The 23352-nt window shown below is 39.9% G+C and overlaps 2 protein-coding genes across 2 annotated transcripts in view; one reads left to right on the top strand and one right to left on the bottom strand.

Annotated features, from left to right (window-relative positions):
- Positions 1-23352, bottom strand: part of LOC132160265 (carcinoembryonic antigen-related cell adhesion molecule 3-like) — a 387492-nt gene that overhangs the window by 221121 nt on the left and 143019 nt on the right. The window lies entirely within an intron of this gene.
- The window catches only part of LOC132159255 (SLAM family member 5-like), a 151750-nt gene continuing 128463 nt past the window's right edge, over positions 66-23352 (top strand). Inside the window, exons 1-3 of the mRNA XM_059568792.1 lie at positions 66-74; positions 6512-6632; positions 6757-7062. Of these exons, the coding sequence (XP_059424775.1) occupies positions 66-74; positions 6512-6632; positions 6757-7062 (436 nt within the window). The remainder of the gene's footprint in view (positions 75-6511; positions 6633-6756; positions 7063-23352) is intronic.

Here is a 23352-nt window from a genome sequence, read left to right on the forward strand (position 1 = left end):
GTTTGAGTCTTGAGTTTTGGGTGGAGGGAGTGAATGAACAGCACTCTCTTCCACATTCTGTACCCATGACTGAGGTAAGACACTTGAGCAAGGCACCTAACCTCAATTGTGAATGGTGTGTGTGTTCATTGCTGTGTGTGCACTTGGATGGGTTAAATGTAGAGCACAAACTCTCAGTATAGGTCATCTTACTTGGCCATCACATTGCTCACTTTCACTTTCATTTACAACAAATGAGAGTTCGCTAATAACAGCAATATAAAATATATTTATTTATTTTACAATAAAATGTGGGGAAAATCTATATTTTTGTTTGTTTGTTAATATAATTGAATAATGTGTGCATACAAAGGGAAATGTTTACCTGTAATAAGTCAAACAAGTACAAGCTTAATTGTTAAAAGTATACTAAAGTAATTGTACGTTACACATGACAATTTTGTTATTGTTTCACTCCCTCTGTGTCAGAAACAGTTTCTCATCATAATTATTTCTGTAGATTAAAACAGAAGGTTTTAAAAGCTGCTCATAACAGCAGGACAGGAAGAAGTCTTTCACCTACAAACTACACATACAACAGGTTTGTCCACCCAGCAGATCAAACCCCATTTCTGAAAGCCGACCACAGCAGGTTTCAGTTTGACTCAGGAGATGAACCTTGGGTAAACTTGGTGTGAAATGGCAAATGGTTTTAACTTTGTACTTTTTTTCCCACAAGCAATCAAAAAATGTATTTATATATAACCATTTTAAATCACAAGTGGCTCAGTTTTTCTATAGTTCTTCTGATATTCATCCTTATTCTTCTACTTCTGGATTATTCTACTTCAATTTAATAGTCTGAGAACTATCTGTAAAAAAGTATGTGTATGTGTAACTGATATATATATATATATATGTATATATATATATATATATATATATATATATATATATATATACACACACACCCACACACAATTAGTCTTAATAAGGGCCAGATGAACTATAACATTATGAACTATGCAAAGGCAGGTGTGAACAGGAGGTCCGTTGTGGGAGGATTCACACATCAGCTTGAGTGTTTTTAGCGGATATTCTTCTTAGATCAGACACTGAACAACTAAAGAAAATGTTTCAAATGTTTGTTTTGTTCTGTTTGTGCTGGTGCCGTCAGATTGGTAAGTTATAAAATAGTATATATATATATAGTATATAATTTACCGTCAGATTGGTAAGTTATAAAATAGTATATATATATATATATATATATATATATATATATATATATATACACATACATACATACAGACATACAGTGGGGCTCGAAAGTTTGGGAATCTGTTTGGGAAACCCTTGCAGAATCTGTGAAAATATGAGTTATTTTCAAAAAATAAGAGAGATCATACTACCCACTGTGCACAGTTACGTCCAGTGGACGTCTTTTTATGTCTTTGCAGACGTTGAAAAGACGTCCACTGAGGAGCCAGAATGAAAGTTTTTATGACGTCTTTTTTTGACGTCTTCTGTACGTCTGATTTAGACGTTCACAGAACCTCCTTACAAGGTTCAAAACTAGTTCAAAAGTGGTCAGTGGAAATATTTCAACATCATTTGATTTAATTTATACTGTTTCGGGACCAAATCAACACTCTCAGGATGCATTAGATTTAGACTCGTGTTATTTCAATGTAATTTCCAGACACTGTGTTTGTCCTAAAATCAAGAAAATAAAATAATCTTCATGAAATAATGAAACAACTGACGATTGAGACATTAAATCTCTGAAGATCTCAGCAGAGGAGGATCAATTTACATCATTTACATCAACATCATTTGAAGTCACCATTGTGGTGGACAGTGTTTGGTTTAGTTGGGATCTTGGTCCTCATACTTCTTGTGTTAGCTTATCTCTGGCTGTTATAACTGTGTGTTATAAAAAACTCTTATTGTGGCAGAGAGCATTAAGATCAAGCGTTATCATCTTGCTTTTAATGGTGATTAAACTATAGCACAATACGTTATTAATGTTTTGTTGCAACTCTGTATTTATTTTCATGGACAGACACTTTGTAGAAATAAAGAATGTACTTATTTTTTAAAAGACATCATGTAGTCACACACAGACATCAAGATTGTGGATATGCATCACATCAATGGTGACGATTAAAACAAAAAAGTCTGGAAAATAAGGATGAGTTTGTGCTATGAAGCAGTTTTGTTTGTTTTGATTGTCACCATTGTTGTGATGCATATGCTAAATCTTGATGTCTGTGTGTGAGTACATGATGCTTTTGCTCAAAATATTTCAAATGCATGCATTTTGTCACACTTCAAAATAAGTATTTTGCTCTAGGTGGCTGTACTGTAGAGTCAAAAGGTTTAGGAGATATATGCAAACAAAACAACACTTATTTCATGACCTCAGATACTTGTAATGTGATGACTTTATCATCACCAACAAAGAGCTGATAATACCTGAGCTCTCTTAAATGTGTCTTTCTTTGCTACAACAACAGTGTTTCACAAACACACAGTTATAACAGCCAGAGACAAGCTAACACAAGAAGAATGAGGACCAAGATCCCAACTAAACCAAACACTGTCCACCACAATGGTGACTTCAAATGAATCAAATATCAACATTTAAACCTCTGTTAATTCTCAATAAGAGCTTCTCTAGATGTCTGACAGAAATAAAGTCAATTTAATGAGTGAAGCTGTTTGTGGAGATGTTTGATCCTCCTCTGCTGAGATCTTCAGAGATTTAATGTCGATTTTACAGTTGATTTTACCACATGCTCAATCATCAGTTATTTCATTATTTCATGAAGATTATTTTATTTTCTTGATTTTAGGACAAACACAGTGTCTGGAAATTACATTGAAATAACATGAGTCGAAATCTAATGCATCCTGAGAGTGTTGATTTGGTCCAGAAACAGTATAAATGATGTCTAAATGAACCTTAAATGATGTTGAAATATTTCCACTGACCACTTTTGAACTAGTTTTGAACCTTGTAAGGAGGTTCTGTGAACGTCTAAATCAGACGTACAGAAGACGTCAAAAAAAACGTCATAAAAACTTTCATTCTGGCTCCTCAGTGGACGTCTTTTCAACGTCTGCAAAGACATAAAAAGACGTCAACTGGACATAACTTTGCCCAGTGGGTAAATGCATGTTATTTTTTATTTAGTACTGTCCTGAGTAAGGTATTGTACATAAAAGATATTAACATTTAGTCCACAAGACAAAAAAAAATGCTGAAATTATTAAAATAACCCCACTCAAAAGTTTGGGAACCTTTGGTTCTTAGTACTGTGTGTGGTCACCTGATGATCCTCGACTGTCTTTCTGTTTTGTGATGGTTGTGCATGAGTCCCTTGTTTGTTCTGAACAGTTAAACTGAGCAGCGTTCTTCAGAAAAATCTTTAAGGTCCTGCAGATTCTTCAGTTTTCCAGCATCTTTGCATATTTGAACCCTTTCCAGCAGTGACTTTATGATTTTGAGATGCATCTTTTCGGACTGAGGACATTTGAGGGACTCAAACACAAGCTCCAGAAGGAAACAAGATGCATTAAGAGCTGGGGGTGAAAACTTTTGAAATTTGAAGATCAAGGTAAATTGTGCTTAATTTGTGTACTGGGAAACATACAAGTATCTTCTGTTGCTTACGAAGGGCAGAACTAAATGGAAAAAAATATATTTCAACAAAATAAGACAAATTTGGTCATCTTCATCGTGTTCAAAAGTTTTCACAATCAGGAAACTTTCACCGTGTCTAGAACTGGCGCGAGCTGCCAGGCCCGTTTCTACGAGCTGTGTGTTAACAAAAGCAGTGCTGTCTACATTGGATGCGGCGTCGGGCACGCTACACAACAAATTACCAACAACTGATCGTGCGCGCGCTCTGTTTCTGACGCACTTCAAGCACTCGATGGGCGGGGAAGGATTGAAGAGCCGGACTTTTTTTTTTTTTTTTTTGCTTTATTTGGTAGTATTTCGAATTAATGGTTTTTAAAAAGTAGCCTATAATAAAAAAAAAAATGTATAAAAAAAAAAAAGCATTCACTCGTTCACTCATTCTGGCGCCCCTATGGATGAGTGGCGCCCTTAGCATTTGCCTTTACAGCCTATGCCGCGGGCCGGCCCTGGAATCACTGAAGAAAAGAGAAACACAAGAACTACTACAACTGACTTCAGACACAGCCTTAGATGAAATCAACTGAAATAAAATACATGAAATCTCTCAAGATCTGATTAAACAACCCCACAAACAGCATCACCAGCTCCACTTATTAATAACCAGACTGACTTTATTTCTGTCAGACGTCTACAGAAGATCTTATTGAGAATGAACTAAGGTTTAGATGTTGATTTATTGTTTCATTTGAAGTAACCATGTTAGAGATCAGTGTTTGCTTTAGTTGGGCTCTTGACCCTTGACTTCTGTCTTAGTCTTTTCTCTGGCTGTTATAACCGTGTGTTTCTAAAACATATTTGTTGTAACTCAAAAGCCCAGAAGAAATGCCATCAGGTGTTAAATGTGAGCCAAAATCATCAAAATTAAAAGAACCAAAGACTTAGAGGGCTTTATACACTGGGCTTGTTTGCTGCCGCCAATTGTTCCCAGCGCTGCCCACAGCGTTGGTCTGCTTTCACACTCAATAGTTGTATCAAACCCAGGTGCGTTTGCAGTCACTTTACATCATCGCACACGGAAAATGCCTGGAGAACACAACGCGATGTTTTTTTGGTGCTATTATGCACAGCATAATAATTAATTTTAATTATTACATTTTACTTAAATACTCTTTTTACTTTTAGGAGTGTGTGGAATTGACCTCGGCTCTCTCGTCTGTTTAGGTAACAATGATATCGACAGTGTTACGCATGGGCAGGATACTTTACTTCCTGAACAAGTGCGCTCCCGAGTCCGTGTTTCTTGCACATTCACACGAACTGCGTCACAGTTTGGGAGCAACCGAACTCAGACCACCTTCTCCAGGTAGTCTCAGGTTTGGTACCCAAGCGCGCACCAGGGTCCGATGACAGCTTTCACATTAGAGATTTGTCATGCGAACGGTGCCCCGTTCCGCACTTAACTGCCAATGTGGAAGCCCCCTTAAACTACTTCAGTCAGTGTGCATTGAATTTATTTAATACACAAGTTTCGTAATTTGAGTTGAATTACAGAAATAAATGAAGTTTTCCACAACATTCTAATTTATTGAAATGCACTTGCAAATTTTTATAATAAAAAAGTAAAATGCAACAAGATTAGAAGTCAGTGCTGTGCTATTCATTCTTCTGACCACCAAATGTAAAAACTAAAAAAAGAAAAAATAAGAATTTTTTAACCAAGAGAAAATCCTCTTCACATCGCATTATTTTGCTGTCAATTTGTTTCACCAGCTTTGCATTATCATACATCTTGTGAATTTGTAGTGTCTGTTTAACGTGTAGTAAACAACTGTTTGTGAGTGTTGAAAAATGATCAGTTGTCAGTCAAGTTTATTAATGATTTATGATAATTAATAATGTCTGGCCTGTGGCTATTTTATGGTTTTTGATGGATTCAATTTTATTTCAAGTTGTTCTATATGAAGAGGATGTATTATCAGGTACATTAAAGCAGGAAGAAGCCCTTCACCTACAAGTAAACACCCATGCACTTAAACCCCATGCATAAGATGTTTGTCCACCCATCAGATCAAACCATGACTCTAAGGAAATCAGACCGCAGAAGGTTTCAGTTCGATGCTAAGTAGGAGCTGCTGTTGTCTCACCTCAGACTAGCAATGTGCGATCAAAGATGATTTTAACTGTTTTAAGGTTCACAACAACTGAAGGATTATAGACTATTTTAAAATCCATCTTTGCTTCACCACAAAATCTTGAAAGATTGAACAAATTGTATGCTTTTTTTTGGCTATTAAAGCATCAAATATTTTAATAAGAGCCAGAGGTATATTTATGTTACTATATAACATGCAGATCATGTGCGTTTGCATTAGGAGAGTCGAACGTGTGGGAGGATTCACGCCATGTTTTTAGCAGATAGCCTTATTGGATCAGACAGAGAACGGGTAAAGAAAATGTTTTACGAGCTTCTTTTGTTCTGTTTGTGCTGGAGCCATCTGATTGGTAAGTTATAAAGCATGTTATGCCATTTTATTAGTTTTTGTTTCAGAACATCAGCTACTGCTGCTGTTCAAATTGGGGATCTGCATTTGCTTTTCTTCTCATTTCCGCAGCAAATCTTCAATTCAAATAAGAACCTAAATCTGATTTAAAACCTTTTCAATTTCTCCAGATGGGTTTGGTTCACAGACAAATGAAAGACAGTCTGTGATTGAGGGAGATTCAGTTACTTTACAAATTGATGCTACAGAAATGCATGAAGAGGATGACATACTATGGTATTTTGGAGGCAAAAAATCACTCGTAGCTAAATTCAACAGAGAGACTAAAACTTTCTTCACATATAATGATGTTCTTGATGGGAGATTCAGAGACATACTGAAGCTGGACAATCAAACTGGATCTCTGATCATCACAAACATCACAACTCAACACGCTGGACTCTATAAACTAGAGATAAGTGGAGCAAAACTGATATCAAAAACATTCAGTGTTTCTGTCTTTGGTGAGTAGAGATCATTTGCATATTCTCGTTTTATTTTACTGCAACCACTTACATGTTTAAATTATTTCAGTGTGTGAGATGACAGTGTGTTACCTGTATTTGTTTATTCACTCATGTTTCTCAGCTCGTCTTCCTGTTCCTGTCATCAGCAATAACTCTTCAAACTGTTCTTCGTCTTCATCATCATCTTCATCACAGCAGAATTGTTCATTGTTGTGTTCAGTGGTGAATGTGGGTCATGTGACTCTCTCCTGGTACAAAGGAAACAGTTTATTGTCCAGCATCAGTGTGTCTGATCTCAGCATCAGTCTCTCTCTACCTCTGGAGGTGGAATATCAGGAGAAAAACAGCTACAGCTGTGTGATCAACAATCCCATCAGAAACCAGACCACACATCTGGACATCACTCAACTCTGTCAGCCATGTTCAGGTATAGCAGCGCAGATATGTGTGTGTGTTTTTACTGACCTGGTCTCTGTATCTTGTTGTAGATCAGGCTAATGCAATCACTTCTTTATGATTACAGCACTGGATGAAAAGTCTACATCACATCACGTGTTGACTTCTGCTGCTTCTGCTGGATCTCTGTTGATTGTAGCTGCAGTCGGGATCTGCTGCATCTACAAAAAACACAAAAAAACTGAAGGCAAGTGTATAAGAAACAATGGAAATAATGCAGTATTTGGTTTACACAATTCCTCCCAACTATGCTTATATTGCAATAAGTTTGTGTATATATCTATAATGAAACTAGATACATAACACTTAGTGCTGTTATTCTTATACATTGTATAAATGACATGGATGTAGTTAAATTGCAGTTTTGTTTATAATGCATTGTTTTATTATAGGTGATGTTGATGCTAATGTAACAGTTCAAATTCACAAAGTAGAGATCACTTACGCTGATCCAACATTCTGCAAACAAAATGCACAACAGCTAGTAAGTTCATTTGATTTCTGTGCATTGTGTGCATGAGTTGTGTGTGCTTCTATGCTGATCTGTCACATATTAACAACTATGAATAAAAACACTACATGAGTTTTTAGACTTCTCAGCTGGTGTTTTTTACAGATACCCACCGAGGACACTCACGTGGAGTATGCGCCTGTCTGCATGAGATGAATCATCGGTCTTTTCAGTCCCTTTCACTCATAAGCACCTCTGAGCATTTTTGGTTTTGGTTTATGATCTCTTACATTTGCAAGTTATGGACAATTTTTGTATTGCTGAGAATCCACACAGCCACCATGCGTCCGAACTTAGTACAAATTCTGGAAAAGTAACCTCAAGGGGCAGAGTTAAGAACTAAGCTAAACTCTGCAGGACAGTGGCCCTTCCTAGTTTGAAATAAACCACATGTGCCTATTAATAAACATTTGTGGTTGATGTGCATTTGACAGTGCATGGTAGAGGTGTGAACCCAGCATACAGGTGAAGGCTTTTTCCATTCCTGCTAATGTGAAACTCAACATTTGCAGGAATGGAAACTTACTACCATGCACAAACAAAAACAAAAAAAAAACAAAAAAAAAAAAACAGGTACTTAAATAGCAGAGACAAAATTAATTTACAATGATTTATTTCCACACGAAGGTGGAATATAAAAAACAAGACTTTGTAATCAGTCACTTACAGGAGCAAGTCAAGTCCCCTTTATTTATGCTTTATAGTGCTTTATGCAATACAGATTGTGAGAAGGCAGCTTTACACTGTTAAACAGAAAAATAGTTGATAATGCAAGAGGACAATATGTAAAATTTTCAGTTAAAGTTATATAGTATCCGTGCAATCAAGCTGACAATATTGCCAGAAATGAAGTGTCCTCAACTAAACAAGCCAGAGGCAACAGAGGCAAGGAACCAAAACTCCATCGGTGACGGAAATAGAGAAAAAACAAGCCCATGGAGGCCAGTTCTTTTCTAGCCAGCATGGTATGGAGCAGATCTTCAGAGTATTATAATATGTAGAAGTCAGACTCCACTATCCTATAGTCCTCCGTTTGCATGTTGTTTGCACTATTTTCAACAGACTATTTTGCATTATAAGTTGCATTTCAAAACTGTACTAAATAAATAATAGTGAAAAGCATCAAGTCATTTCAGTTTTATTGTCATTCTGCTATATGTGGGGACATACAGAGATGGTGTCAGGAAAACGTCAGCTTCACTTTTTAGAGGATGCAAAACAGCCAGGGTCCACCATGATGCACAAACATATGCAAGTTCTCACTATGATGTAAGCATTACATTAGCACTTTATGACACTATCTGAAAGCTACCTAGTTGTGACAGAATTATACATACTGTCATGGCCGTAGCCAGCTATCGGGGTACATTTTTCATGTTCAAAAATAAAATTTGTTCTCTGATTGACTAATTTGCTCATATGAATGTCTGCATGTATAATTCAGAACTTTTAGCGTCTGTGGTATGAAAATAATCACAAGACGCAGCCTTTGTAAGCGTTTTTGACTCATTTTTTCCACTTAATTTGATACTTTAGAAAGTTAATAAAGTATGAAGTTGCAGTTTAGGGTCAGCGATAACTTTATCGTATCTAATTTCCAAAATATTTGAAATAATTTCCATTTGTTTTAATTATTTATAGATTTTTGTTTATTTTAATAGCAATATCTGGCAACATTGCATCGCCGGCATTAGTCTGGCAGTAATAAAAAAAGGCAGCGGCTGTTTACACTAATACAGGGAACTACACTGCGACCAAAATGGTCGCATACAGTATGTGACCTTATGAAAGGCCATTGCGACCCTAATTTTTATGAGATTGCAAATGTATCACTGTTTTTTTTTATTATTTTTTTTTTTACCTGCCTTATTTTTTAGCCAATATGCTATGATTTACTACAGAAATGTGTATTTTAAGAATACGTTTTATAACGTGCTCTGAGCATTCAACACATCAAGTTGTCTTCATCTTGAGTTTAAAGCATTCAAACACAAGACGCGGGAAAGCTGAACTGAGTAGCTGGTTACTCCCGCGCTGTGTTCGGTGCGCACGAGAGAGCCGCGTCTCACGAACAGCAACACTGAACCGAGCTCTCCTTCAGGACGTTCGCGTCCTCCTGCAACTCAACGAACAAACACAAATCGCAGTTTAAACAAACAGAAAAAGATGCGAAAGAGCTCAATTCAGCACTGCGGTGTTCTGGTGTTCAGGGCACATGCAGAGACCCGTCTCAAAGTCTTCTTGCTTTTGTACCGACAAATACATACAAATATGTCAAAATACCTGTCTTGGAAAGTGAGTTCGAAAAAGTCTGTGGTTATATTCAATTCAATTCAATTCAAGTTTATTTGTATAGCGCTTTTTACAATACAAATCGTTACAAAGCAACTTTACAGAAAATTATGTTTCTACAATATTTAGTAGTAGCTAGTAGTTTGTGCACGTTTGACAGGATTTTAGAAAAATAAAAATAATAATAATAATACAAGACGTAGTCAGCTAGATGATGAACTATCAATATTATTAATTAATAGTAATTATATGATGCAGTCACACATGTAGCAATAATTGTTAGTCTTAAGTGAAAGTAAAGAGTTGAAAAAGAAATCGGATGTGTATCATTATAATGGATGCACTGTCTCTTAAAGTGACCGCACCTAATTTACTAGCTCTGCTGTCAGTGTCTTTAATGAATGAAAATGAAAGTAAATCACTCACTGCTCTTGATGGAATTACTTTGTAGTTTTAACAAGAATTTATCCACAGTCAAACCAAAAATCAGATATAACTGATTATATTTTTTACTAGTGGTTGCAGGACAATTGTTCATTTATGTAAGTGAGTATAGCAAAGTACAGTGATCTGTGAAATATTGTACCCAAAAATTATTCATACTAGACTACCAGTGACATTGCTTGCCTTGTAACTGTTCAACAAAGTATTGATAGTTGTGTAAATATTGTCATACTGACAGTTGTCTGACGTTTTGGTTGATTCCATTACATATCTTTCTACCAAAATTATCTGACATTATCAAGAGGAATTTGTTTTTGAAACAGTTTAACTCTGAGTTCTTGTCATATTTTATTACCAATAAATCTAAACTATAGCAAATAAACTGTGATAATGTGAGAAATGTTGAAGGTGTCTGAATACATTTTGGTTTGACTGCATAGTCTTCACTGTAAAATAAAATACACAGTGCTATTTTAAATTAGTTTCTGGACACCTACAAACTTAAAAAAATTTAACCATTGTGTAAATAGCACAAATAAATAAATAGAACAAAGTACAGTACAAATTAAACACTTTCAGACAGGGCCCACTGTACAATCTGCACCAGGGCCCCTCTAACCTCAGCTGCGGCCCTTGGTTAAGGTGCCAAGACGGAGCAATGCACTGTGTGTACTGTAAGAAATAAAACAAGAAGGCATGTGGTTTAAAAGATGACAAGTAAAAAAAAGGCACATCTGTATGCAATACAGTTTCAATATTGTTCATTGTTATCCAGAGCGGCTTACTATAAATAATTTGTGCGATCAAATCATGTTTTGCGTCAGTAACTGAAAAAGTTAGTAGCGCAAGTGCCCCTAGTGGAAAAGGTTAATGTAGTTCCCTGATTTAATAGCAGCATTTTTTTAGTGATATGCTATTTACACTAAGTGGATTTTCTGCTATTTATAATACATATTGCAAATAGTGGCTATTATCTGCACCTCAGTATTGTAGTACATTATAAAACAGCATGCAATAATTAATGTGTAAATTTTAATTTGAATTCAAATGATTAAATGGATGCCACCATATTGGGACAATAAAGCCCTCCCTACACCTACCCTTACCCTACCCAATACTTTATTTTCAACTTTTTGATTGTTTACTTCATTTTAATTGAAAATAAATGCTTTTCTAATGTGATTTGAAAAGGGAGAAAAAAGTTGGCCAAAAGGCGGATTCGAACCCGAGTCGATACCGTCAAAATATGTATGGTTTATCTTCTGCACCCAATGGTCTAAAACAGGGCTATTCAATTGGCGCCCCGCGGGCCGAATGCGGCTCCACCAATCATCTTCATCTGGCCAGTGAGAAGAGTACGTGCCGATCGCAGCTTTGAAACGTTTGCACTAGTAAACTCAGTTTGTCCACAAGGTGTCAACACTGGCCCGGGCCAGCCGGAAAAGAAAGGAAGAGACGCAACAGTGCCAAGTCCACGCTTTTCCCGTGGAATTAGGCTACTTTAAAAATGTTGCCAAGGGTTGTTTTTCATGTTCGCAGGTTGATGCAACTCCAATAAGATGATATTTATCCCCTGAAATGCGAAGGGGAACCTGGTCAAAAAATGTGATTTTTAACTGGGGACACCCTCGAAAAGCGATTGGTCTAGTTTTGGGTTTGTTTTGAGTAGAGTAAGGCGGGTTTTGTGTAAACCTGGCAACAACTAACTTACAATCTACCAAGAATGCAACATCAATAGATGGCGGCATTGGCAAGAGCTTGTGTGAGGGAGTTATGAGATATCCACAAGTCTAGTTTAACACGAGTATAAATACAGTGTTATCATTCATAACACAGAAATAGCGCAGACTGGACGAATTGGTTATAATCAAAGTCTGGCGTTCGTCTGAATGTATGCTGGCTAGCAGTGTTGGGGAGTAACTAGTTACATGTAACGGCGTTACGTAATTTAATTACAAAATTATTGTAACTGTAATTAGTTACAGTTACTACGAAAAAATGAGTAATTAAATTACAGTTACTTATGAAATTTTTAACGATTACAAAGGGGATTACATTTGAATGTTTACACAGATCCACACACAGATTTAACTGATTTCTTTCCCAAATTGCACTGATTATTCTGAGACATACCGCCCTAATAATTTCCGGGATGCGGAAATACAGTCTGGTTCGTAGAATCCAGTCATAAAAACGGAATGCCTATAAGCGACGGAATATGCCACATTTTGGATGACTAAATCAAAAGTAGGTCAGTACACTTGAATCAAAACATGACATAGACTAGTGTCTGTGAATATTAACCCCCAAAAATGCAATATATGACTTGCACATTCTGCGTGTCTGTGGAAATCAGGCGCGGACTGGACACCGGGAGAACCGGGACAATTCCCGGTGACCTCGCAGCCGATTTTGCCCGCTATTTAATATCATTATTGTATAATTGCCTGCCGAATGTACTAAAGCGATCATTTGCGAATCCGCCATTTGATAATTAAATCTCTAATAAATCATGAATTGTTAGTCATGACTCGCGCGCTCTCCGCGCCTCCGCCAAACGGTTTGGATCAGACTCCGAGTAATCAATGCGAGAGAGAGAGAGAGAGAGAGAGAGAGAGAGAGAGAGAGAGAGTGGACTGTGGAAGCGAACAGCTGGAGCAGAGAAGCAGAACTCCTGTTCAGGGTTTCAGGTCAGTTTCATCTGTAAAGATGCTTTTTTTGTCTTTGTTTTTTATTTATTTAATCAAGCAGCAGCACGTTGCTCACCAGTCATCACTCAAAATACTATATAAAGGACATCATTATTATCTGTTGTAATGTTACAGTAGTAATTTAGCTGAAAAAAAATCTTTTTTTATAGGTTTAGGGGGAGCTACGACAGACAACAACACAACCCTTACGAAAATTAACATTTTAATATTTAACTATAAATCCAGAGAAAATGGTTACTATTGTTTAACAGTGATAACCAAAAATGTAAAATTATTTTACAAATGTTTTATTTAAAAATAAATACAAATCCATTTGCAAAAAAAAAAAAAAATTAAACAAGGTTATTTGACTTTTATATAGGCTAATAAAAGCATGGTTAATTTTTGTAAGGGAAAAATATGACTCGTGTACAGTATTAGGATTTTTCTATAAAGATATTGTAGAGTATTGTATTGTAAAGTATAGTTTTGTTCAATCTTGAGTATTAAAGTCATGAGAGAGATGGATAACAGGGCAAAATAAAGAGACTGAAGAGAAAAATGGAAGTGAAGGTGCAGTTTAGGAGAGAACTTTTAATTATTTTGCATGTCCCCAAATTAAAGATTTAAAATAGATAAAAAATAGATTTGTCCATGAATTTGTTTGTATGAGTTTGAATTTTCCAGTCTGATTTTTTTTCCCAGTCCGCCCCTCCTGTAAATTAATGGCAAAGACATGGTTTCATTTTCTACACATAGGCCTACTGAAGCTCGCAGTGTTTTCAACCTATATACAGAGACAGCAGTTTCAAAAAAACACCAATGTTTCAGGAGTTTAGTACACAGAATACGTCACATGCTTATAAGATAACTGTATTTAAGTTGATGTATATGCTTTTATTTATTATTCTTTAATTTTCACAAATTTAGAAAAGTAATCAAAAAGTACTCAAAAGTAATTAGTTACATTACTTTAACAAAGTAATTGAAAAAGTTACACTACTATTACATTTTAAACAGGGTAACTTGTAATCTGTAACCTATTACATTTCCAAAGTAACCTTCCCAACACTGCTGGCTAGTGATATGAACGGTCGTTCATGAACGGTCTTTTTGAATGAATCTTTTAGGTGAATGAATCGTTATCTTTCACGTAATCCACTGACTCATATTTCTCTTTAACTGAAATTCCTCCCTCCACAGCAGTGCAAGCACGTGTCGTTTATAGTGCACGTGTCGTTCGTGAATGAATTGAATGGTTTCGTACATCTCGTTCGTGAATGAAATGACTGAACTGGTACACATGTCGTTCGCGAACGAGTTGAATGAACGGATGCATGTCATTCGTGAATGAAATGAATGAGAGTAAACCGGGTCAGTTGGCCATTTAGCATGTCAATCTCGCAAAATGCAAAACGCAGTAATAGGTACTGTGCACATACACTTGTTTTCATATTTACCATACAGAACATAATTCCACTTTTAATCTCTGATTTACAGGCTAATATGTGAACTGTCTGACAAAACAATTAAAATGCTAATTATGCAAGAAAACCTTGTGCTTCGTTCATATTGAATGCGATTATAATGCACACATTTTAATAAAACCAAATCAGTTTTTGTAACAAGTGAATACGTTCCTTGACTTAAGACATAACACATGACACTCTTTTTCGCCACCTGCTGGAATATTTTGTGTAATACGAAGAAATGGTCACTGAACAAATCGGTGAACGAATCATTTTGGTGACGAACTGAAAATGAACGAATCTCTTGAAAGAATCATAATTTCCACCACTAATGCTGGCTAGCCGCGTGTGCCAGTAGCACTTCTAACTACGAAAGCATACATAATTATGTCAAAATACACAGTTTTGGCGAGTGATTTTTTAAACATGGCCTTAAATGAGTTATAAAGGCCAAAATAATCATAAAGAGCTGGGATAAAAACCTTATGTGTCGGAAATCACTCAAGCACATCAGATTTTAAAAAGACAGCATTGCTTTTAAAGTGAAACTTGCTGAAGTCCATCACTGATGGAAATCACGGAAACGAAGAGAAATCACTCGACTCTTCTAGTCGCTGATTAACTTTTGTTGTTTGAATAAAGATGAATTTATATAGTTTATGCATATACAATTTATAGTGTATGTGAAGATTGTTTTACATTAAATTAAAAGTTGTTATATTTTTCAGAGCTTAGATAAATGTAAAAAAATAGCACTTAATAATTATACTATAATGTTGAATGGGTTATAATTAATGGCTACAATTGAGAGGAAGATGCGTTTAATAGAGACATCATCAGCAGTATTATCAAAAAAATTGTTAATAATGAGACTTTGTAAAGAGATGTCATTAAATATTAAAAATATACCATCTTTATGTTGTTTATACATTCATTTGGAGGTTCAGTGTGAAATGATGACAATATATTAGTAATCAATTAGTCATGATTATTTACCAAAAATGTGTGATTTATATGCATTTCATTTTAATCCATTATTTTATAGAATTAATATATATTTTATATATGAAGATAGACAGTCAGTGGTGGGGTAAATGTGTTAGACAGTTAGGGATATGATTTCGGGCTAGGAGAGCACTTGACCGATGCAACCGGTAACTGTTTAAGTGATAAAGAGACTGGAGAGGCTGATTATGTCTTTTTGAGGCATGCAACTGATAAGGATTTCCTGTGTATCTTCCTCACCTGACGTGAGCTCGTCTGCTTTGCATGTGGACCAATTTCGACTGAAAAAGGGGGGTAATGTGTTCTATGAGATGGTGTTATGTTTTTAACAATTAATAAAGAATTGTGTGTTAACTCTCATCCGAGTGTGCTGGTCTCTGCCTCCCCTGAGCTGTGTGCGGTTGTTATTATAGCACAATTCTTTAATAAGTGGGTTATTATAGAAACCCCCTGGACCTCACTAATGTTCAAAGCCTGGCTATGGCCATGAATACTGTAAATAGAACTCTTCCTCTGTGAACGGGGAGTATAGGTCTACCAGATTATTTAATGAGGGATGCAGGATGGTCTTTTTTAACAGGTAAATTTTCTACACCATTCTCCTGAAAGAAAACAGATTGAACAGAAATTAACAGGATTGATGTTTCAGTCATAATGATAAAATACTCAAAGATTAAAATACCCACAACTTTTCAGGAAGAATTTGGCTGTTTCTATTTAAATGGCACGCAAAAACAAAACTGCATCATGTGACTTTCTGCCAATTATTTGAAACAATATTTCTAACTTGCAGTTAAAAATCCACATTCATATTCAAAAGGCATCACTATATTAAATTCACTTATACTGGTGAATACTACATCACACATGCAAACACAGAAAACACACAACCAGCAATTCTCACCTGTAATGGCCAGAAGAACACATGCTGCTGCTACAGCAAATAAACACACAATCCCTTCTGTAATTAAAAAAGGAAGTCAATGTTACTACAGATCAATGACTTTTAATTTTACTGAGATTTTCGTTACATGTCATGCACTTCTCAGACTTTATCAGCTGTATGCTTTTGAGTGAACTAATAAATGGGTCCATCTGGTGCTCAATAAAACACTGACTAATTTTACGCATTGTTCATGTTAGTAACTTTCAACCTGTGAGCTATACACAGACAAATGAGTTTCATTTGACGAGCATGCAACAGTGATGGAGTTGATCTCAAATGTGTTATACTGAGAGCTCTTTTTTTCAGACAGGCCACAATGAAAAAAAAAGCATTAAACCTGCTCAAGGATAAATGAACTTACTGCCTGAAATAAACTCGCCAGTGATGGGAGCACTGAAGCCCTTTTCATCGACAAAGCTGATAATGTGGTGCCGGTGGATGCTGCTGCTGTTGGTGATGATCTCAAGATGATATTCTCCAGAGTCTGTGGTTCTGGTGTTCATGATGGTCAGAGATCCAGTCTGATGATCCAGCTTCAGTCTGTCTCTGAATCTCTCAGTGTCTTCATTACACTGAACATCTGTACAGGTCCTACTGAGATAGTCACTGATCTGAGTGATGCGAGTGTCATAAAAAAAACATTTAATCTTTTCATGTTGATTTGTTTTAACACCAGTGTACAGAGAGACTGAATCTCCCTCCATCACAATCACTGACTCTAGATCTGTATCAAAACCAGACACACCTAAAGAAGAAATGTAACTGTTAACCATAATTCACTTCTAAGAACATAGGATATATACAACAAACAGTACAATCTGTTTTTCTGTAAATTACTAAATTTAATTAGTTGCCAATCAGCTAATACTCAATTTTGAGAAATGACATCCCAGAAAAAGTCATAATGTATCAGTTTAATGACTGAACACACCATGCTTAATGCATTGCAAAAGAGACAACATTTTACAATGACTTTTTTACATTGTTGTAGCGCTTTGGGTGTGAGAAAAGCGCATTATAAATAAAATGTACTATTATTATTATTATTATTAATATGACTACAACATTTAATTTTGTTACACCGAATTCTGTGACCATTGTATTCTGTGACCTTAGTAGGTGTCGTTGTCACTATTTGGCTTGAACTCGATCACACAGGTGGATTGGGTATGCAAACAGCATAACTTCAAACATAGGTGAGATCTGACTGTGACTACAGGTTCATAAAATGTTCACGTGTGAACACTCTTGGCAACCATGCACATTATAGCATGTCAAGTATGGTGACCCATACTCAGAATTGGTGCTCTGCATTTAACCCATCCCAGCAGTGAGAAGTGAACACACAACCGGAGCAGTGGGCAGCTATAGATCCAGCGTCCGGGGAGCAACTGGGGGTTCAGTTCCTTGCTCAAGGGCACTTCAGCCATGGGTATTGAGGGTGGAGGAGAGCACTGTTCCTTCACCCCCCTTCATTCACACAACTCCTGCCAGCACCGAGACTCGAACCTGCAACCTTCAGGTTACAAGTACAACTCTCTAACCATTAGGCGAAAGCTTGCAGTATAAAACTACTAAACTAGTAGTTTACTGGACTATACTTCAAAGTTTATGTCGCAGGTCAGAGCGGACCACCAATTTAACGAGTCTCGCTCCTCCCTCTAACTTCCACCTCGAGGAGGTCCCACAACACCCCAATGAACGGACAGACAACCAAGATTAAAAATTAACAATTTTATTTATTTAAAAGTTTGGGGAAAAGGGGAGAGGAAACTTTAAAACTACTGATGACTCGAACTATTTTTGTCCACAGATACGGATTCCAGTCCTCGATAATGCTACTCTTCAGCCCTTCCTAGACAGCACTCCACTTCAGCCCTTGATTTCCAGCAGACTCCTCTCCAGGTAAGTTTAAAGTTCAATACACAGGTGAGTATTCACAGGGCTGGGCTGTTAGCGTGCAGGGGTTCTAGCTCACAGGTAAGTACAGAATTCAATATACAGGTGAGTATTCACTGGGCTGGGCTGTTAGCGTGCAGGGGTTCTAGCCCTCCGGTAAGTACAGTGTTCAATACACAGGTGGATATTCACGGGGCTGGGCTGTTAGCGTGCAGGGGTTCTAGCTCCCAGGTAAGTACAGAGTTCAATACGGGTGGGTATTCACAGGGCTGAGCTGTTGGCGTGCAGGGGTTCTAGCTCTCAGGTAAGTACAAAGTTCCATACACAGGTGAGTATTCACAGGGCTGGCCTATTAGCGTGCAGGGGTCCTAGCTCCCAGGTAAGTACAAAGTTCAATACACAGGTGAGTTTCCACAGGGCTGGGCTGTTAGCATACAGGGATTTCTAGCTCTCAGGTAAGTACAGAGTACAATACACAGGTGAGTATTCACAGGGCTGGGCTGTTAGCGTGCAGGGGTTCTAGCTCCCAGGTAAGTACAGAGTTCAATACAAGTGGGTATTCACAGGGCTGAGCTGTTAGCATACAGGGGTTTCTAGCTCTCAGGTAAGTACAGAGTTCAATACACAGGTGAGTATTCACGGGGCTGAGCTGTTAGCATAGAGGGGTTTCTAGCTCTCAAGTAAGTACAGAGTTCAATACAAGTGGGTATTCACAGGGTTGAGCTGTTAGCATACAGGGGTTTCTAGCTCTCAGGTAAGTACAGAGTTCAATACACAGGTGAGTATTCACGGGGCTGAGCTGTTAGCATGCAGGGGTTTCTAGCTCTCAAGTAAGTACAGAGTTCAATACACAGGTGAGTATTCACGGGGCTGAGCTGTTAGCATGCAGGGGTTTCTAGCTCTCAAGTAAGTACAGAGTTCAATACAGATGGGTATTCACAGGGCTGAGCTGTTGGCGTGCAGGGGTTCTAGCTCTCAGGTAAGTACAGAGTTCAATACACAGGTGAGTATTCACAGGGCTGGGCTGTTAGCATACAGGGGTTTCTAACTCTCAGGTAAGTACAGAGTTCAATACACAGGTAAGTATTCACAGGGCTGAGCTGTTGGCGTGCAGGGGTTCTAGCTCTCAGGTAAGTACAGAGTTCAATACACAGGTGAGTATTCACAGGGCTGGGCTGTGAACTGGCTACTCACCACTGAAGATATTCAGAGGTCCGTATTCCAAGCAGATACGGGTTTGGTCGATGACTGACGGCTGGTGGGCCTTACAGGTGAGACTGCAAACAATACTGGGCTTCCCGCCCAGCTTGGCAGGAGTGCACACGGGGGAGGATCGGCTGTTGTCCTTCGCTTCCCTCGTCGAAGAGACAGCACAGACGACATGCACAAGGCCAGTGGTTGCTGACAAGGCAAATGACACAACGTCACGTGGATGCAAGGGTAAGGCTTTGATTTAAAAGCTTACAGAGATCGCTGTGTGGGCGACGTCATCCAACCTCCTCCAGAGGCGCCTCCAACACGTCCAAGCTCCAGCTTACTTAAGGTAAAGACTGTGGTCGCCACCAATACACTGCTCCTCTCCGTCAGATCTCTTCCTACGACCGGGGACACAGCCACGGACAAACACCACACACCACAAAGGCACTACAATTCTTCTCGTGTGTACACTTCAATATAGCAGCTCTCACCGCACTCCACACACTCAGTGAAAGAAGATCCGTGGTGTATTCCCGTTTCGGGCTCAGAGTCCTGGCGGGGCGTGTCAGATGGACGAAGGCAGGGGGCAGACCACGGCAGGCATATATATCATACACCGGAGTCTCTCCGTCTTTCCCAGTGATCTCCAACACAAGGCACTACTATCAACCCTGAGTAAACACACGAGCACTGAGGATTATTAGATCAACACAAGAGAGGGGGGGGGGGGGATTACCCACTGCTACGGGGAAATATGCAGTCGTAACTCTTTCTTAAAGGCAGTTAGTCTCCCTCCACATCCGTCATCCACTCTCCACAATATAAAAGGAATGTTCATAAAGTTTTCACCCGCCAGTACACAGTGTTGTCCTCTCCCAATACGAATTCAATGATCTCCTTCACCCAGGGGCCTTCCAAACATAGGATCGCTCCTTCAACCCAATCCACAATAAGATGTAAACACAACATACAAAAAGGTTGAGCACTTATCTTCCTCCGCACTTCCAATATCCACTTTCCTTGGATTCTCCGTTGCAGCCCGTAAATCACAACATCCACGCCACACCAGCCACTTCCGTATCGTGTGGAACAACAGCGGAGAAAAAAAAAAAAAAACTACCCTTCCTGTTCATAAACCAGCCCCTTTTATATCTCTGCTTCCTTACCGATCCTCCAATCAGTATCCGACATATTGGTTCTCTCGTTGGGACCGTCTGGGTGGTGATCCGGGGTCCAGTCCCCTTGGCTCAGCCTCTGGGAGCCTCGGAACTATGGCCCATCCTTGCAGCGGTGGGACGCACACAGTCGGGGCTGGTGGCGCCTCTAGGGGGGATCTAGGGTAGTTCGGGCACGGCCGAATCAAGTTGCGATGACCCGTTCTGGTCCAGCCTTCCCCTCAGGTCGAAGTACATAGACCGGCTGCCCAGGCCGCTGCTGGTGCTGCACCACATATGGAACAGACTCCCAACGGTCACTCAACTTCCCTTTCCCCTGTCGCCGGTTGTCCCGTACCAGCACTCTCTCTCCTGGTAACAACGGGGCTTCTCGGGCCGTTCGATCATACATCTGCTTGTTCTTAATTGCGGCAGCATTTATCCTCCCCGGAACTTGCTCATAGGCGGAGTGAAGGCGCTGGTAGTGGCGTCCTACCCACTCGGTTAAACTCGAGGTCTCCTCCAACGTGGCCACCCCCAATACCAAGTCCGTCGGCAACCGCACGTGTCTCCCGAACATCAGGTAGGTCGGGGCATACCCCGTAGTGCTATGGACGCTGTTGTTATAGACCTGGACCAGTGCATGAAGGTTATTCACCCAATCGTTCTGACGTTCCTGGTCCAGCATACCCAGTAGACTCAACAGAGTCTGGTTGAAGCGTTCGCAGCACCCATTCCCTTGGGGATGGTAGGGGGTAGTATGGGTCTTAGTACATCCATACACCCGACACAACTCCCTGATCACTCTGGACTCAAAGTTCGGCCCCTGGTCGCTGTGCAAGAACTCTGGGCATCCGAAAGGCTGAATCAATGCCCTCCATAAAGCGGTGGCGGTCACGTTGGCTGTCTGATCCAAAGTCGGGATGGCCCAAGCATACTTGGTAAACAGGTCAGTGACCACCAATATGTTTTGGTAGTGGTCCATTGGCCTGCCCAGGGTCAGATAATCCATGGCCAGGATATGCAATGGGGCCCTGGCCTGTATCAGAACCATCGGGGCTTTCGCCTCCTTCCGAGCCTTAAACAGGGTACATCGAGGGCATGCTTGAATGAACAAACTCACAGCGGCCTCCATCCCGGGCCAGTAGAAATGTCGCCGCAAGAGCGACAACGTCCTCTCATTCCCCTGATGCCCCAATTGTGTATGGTAGGCCTCTAACAAAGCCTGCACCTGGCCTCCTGGCACCACCACCTGGCAGATCTGTTCTCCCGACTTCGGGTCTTTAATCGTCCTGCACATCACCCCATCCCTCAAGCCAAGGCGTGCCCACTGCCCCAGCAGCTTCCTCACCTTGTGAGTCTGGGCTTGCCGTTCCACCTTCGTTGGCCCCCTCCTCCGTCTTAACCAATGACCTAGCGTTCTCAAATCCTGGTCCTCCTCCTGACGCTCCCTCCATCGTTGCGGGTCCCAGCCCCAGCTCACTGGCACAGCCTCCTGTGGAGCCCCCGATACCTCCACAACCCCCACTGCCAGCCCTTCCTCCTGGCCTATCGGTAACTCTTGTTCACCCACCGTATGCTGTGCCTCTGGGAGTCTGGACAAGACGTCGGCATTCGTGTGCTCCCGGCCTGGCCGATAATGGATCTGGTAGTCAAAGTTTGCCAGCTGGGCCACCCATCTTTGCTCCACTGCCCCCAGCTTTGCCGTCTGTAAGTGGACCAGGGGGTTGTTGTCTGTTACCACCTGTACTTTAGCACCCCACAAGTAGTCTTTGAATTTTTCACTCAGGGCCCACTTCAAAGCCAGCAACTCCAGCTTAAATGAACTGTAATTCGAATCGTTCCTTTCTGCCGGGTGAAGGCTTCGGCTAACATAGGCGATCACTCGCTCTACCCCTTGCTGCTGCTGAGCTAACACTGCCCCGAGCCCGAGGTTGCTGGCGTCTGTGTACAAGGTGAAAGGTTGTGAATAATTCGCATAGCCCAAGATCGGAGCCTGGAGCAGCTCTTGCTTCAGCTTTTGAAATGCCGATTCACACACCGGGCTCCAAGCAATGGAGGGAGACCCACGGCCGCGAGGGAGCCCAGTCCCTGCCAACAGCTGATTTAAGGGTTTGGCAATTTTTTAAAAATCCTTGATGAATCGCCGATAATATCCGACGAAACCCAAAAAGGACCGAACTTGCCTCACGGTTTTTGGCGCCTCCCAGCCCTGCACAGCCGCCACCTTCTCGGGATCCACCGAGACCCCCGAGGCACTCACACAATGGCCCAGAAACTTCACCTCCTTCCTCAACAGGTGGCACTTCTCTGGCTGCAGCTTCAACCCATACTGCTCCATGGCCCGGAACACATCCTCCAGGTGTCGCAGATGGGACTCAAAATCTGGGGAATAGACAATGACATCATCTAGATATACCAGCGTAGAGTCCACCAACTGGCCACCCAGACACCGCTGCATCAGCCGTTGGAACGTGGCCGGTGCATTGCATAGGCCAAAGGGCATACGGTCCCACTCGAAAAGCCCAAAGGGAGTGGTGAAAGCAGTCTTCTCTCGGTCGACCCCCTCGACCTGGACTTGCCAATACCCACTCGCAAGATCCAAAGTGGAGTACCATACAGACCGTGTCAGGCTGGCAAGAGAGTCCTCGATC

The sequence above is a fragment of the Carassius carassius genome, chromosome 16 (assembly GCF_963082965.1).
Source record: "Carassius carassius chromosome 16, fCarCar2.1, whole genome shotgun sequence".
Classification (NCBI taxonomy): domain Eukaryota; kingdom Metazoa; phylum Chordata; class Actinopteri; order Cypriniformes; family Cyprinidae; genus Carassius; species Carassius carassius.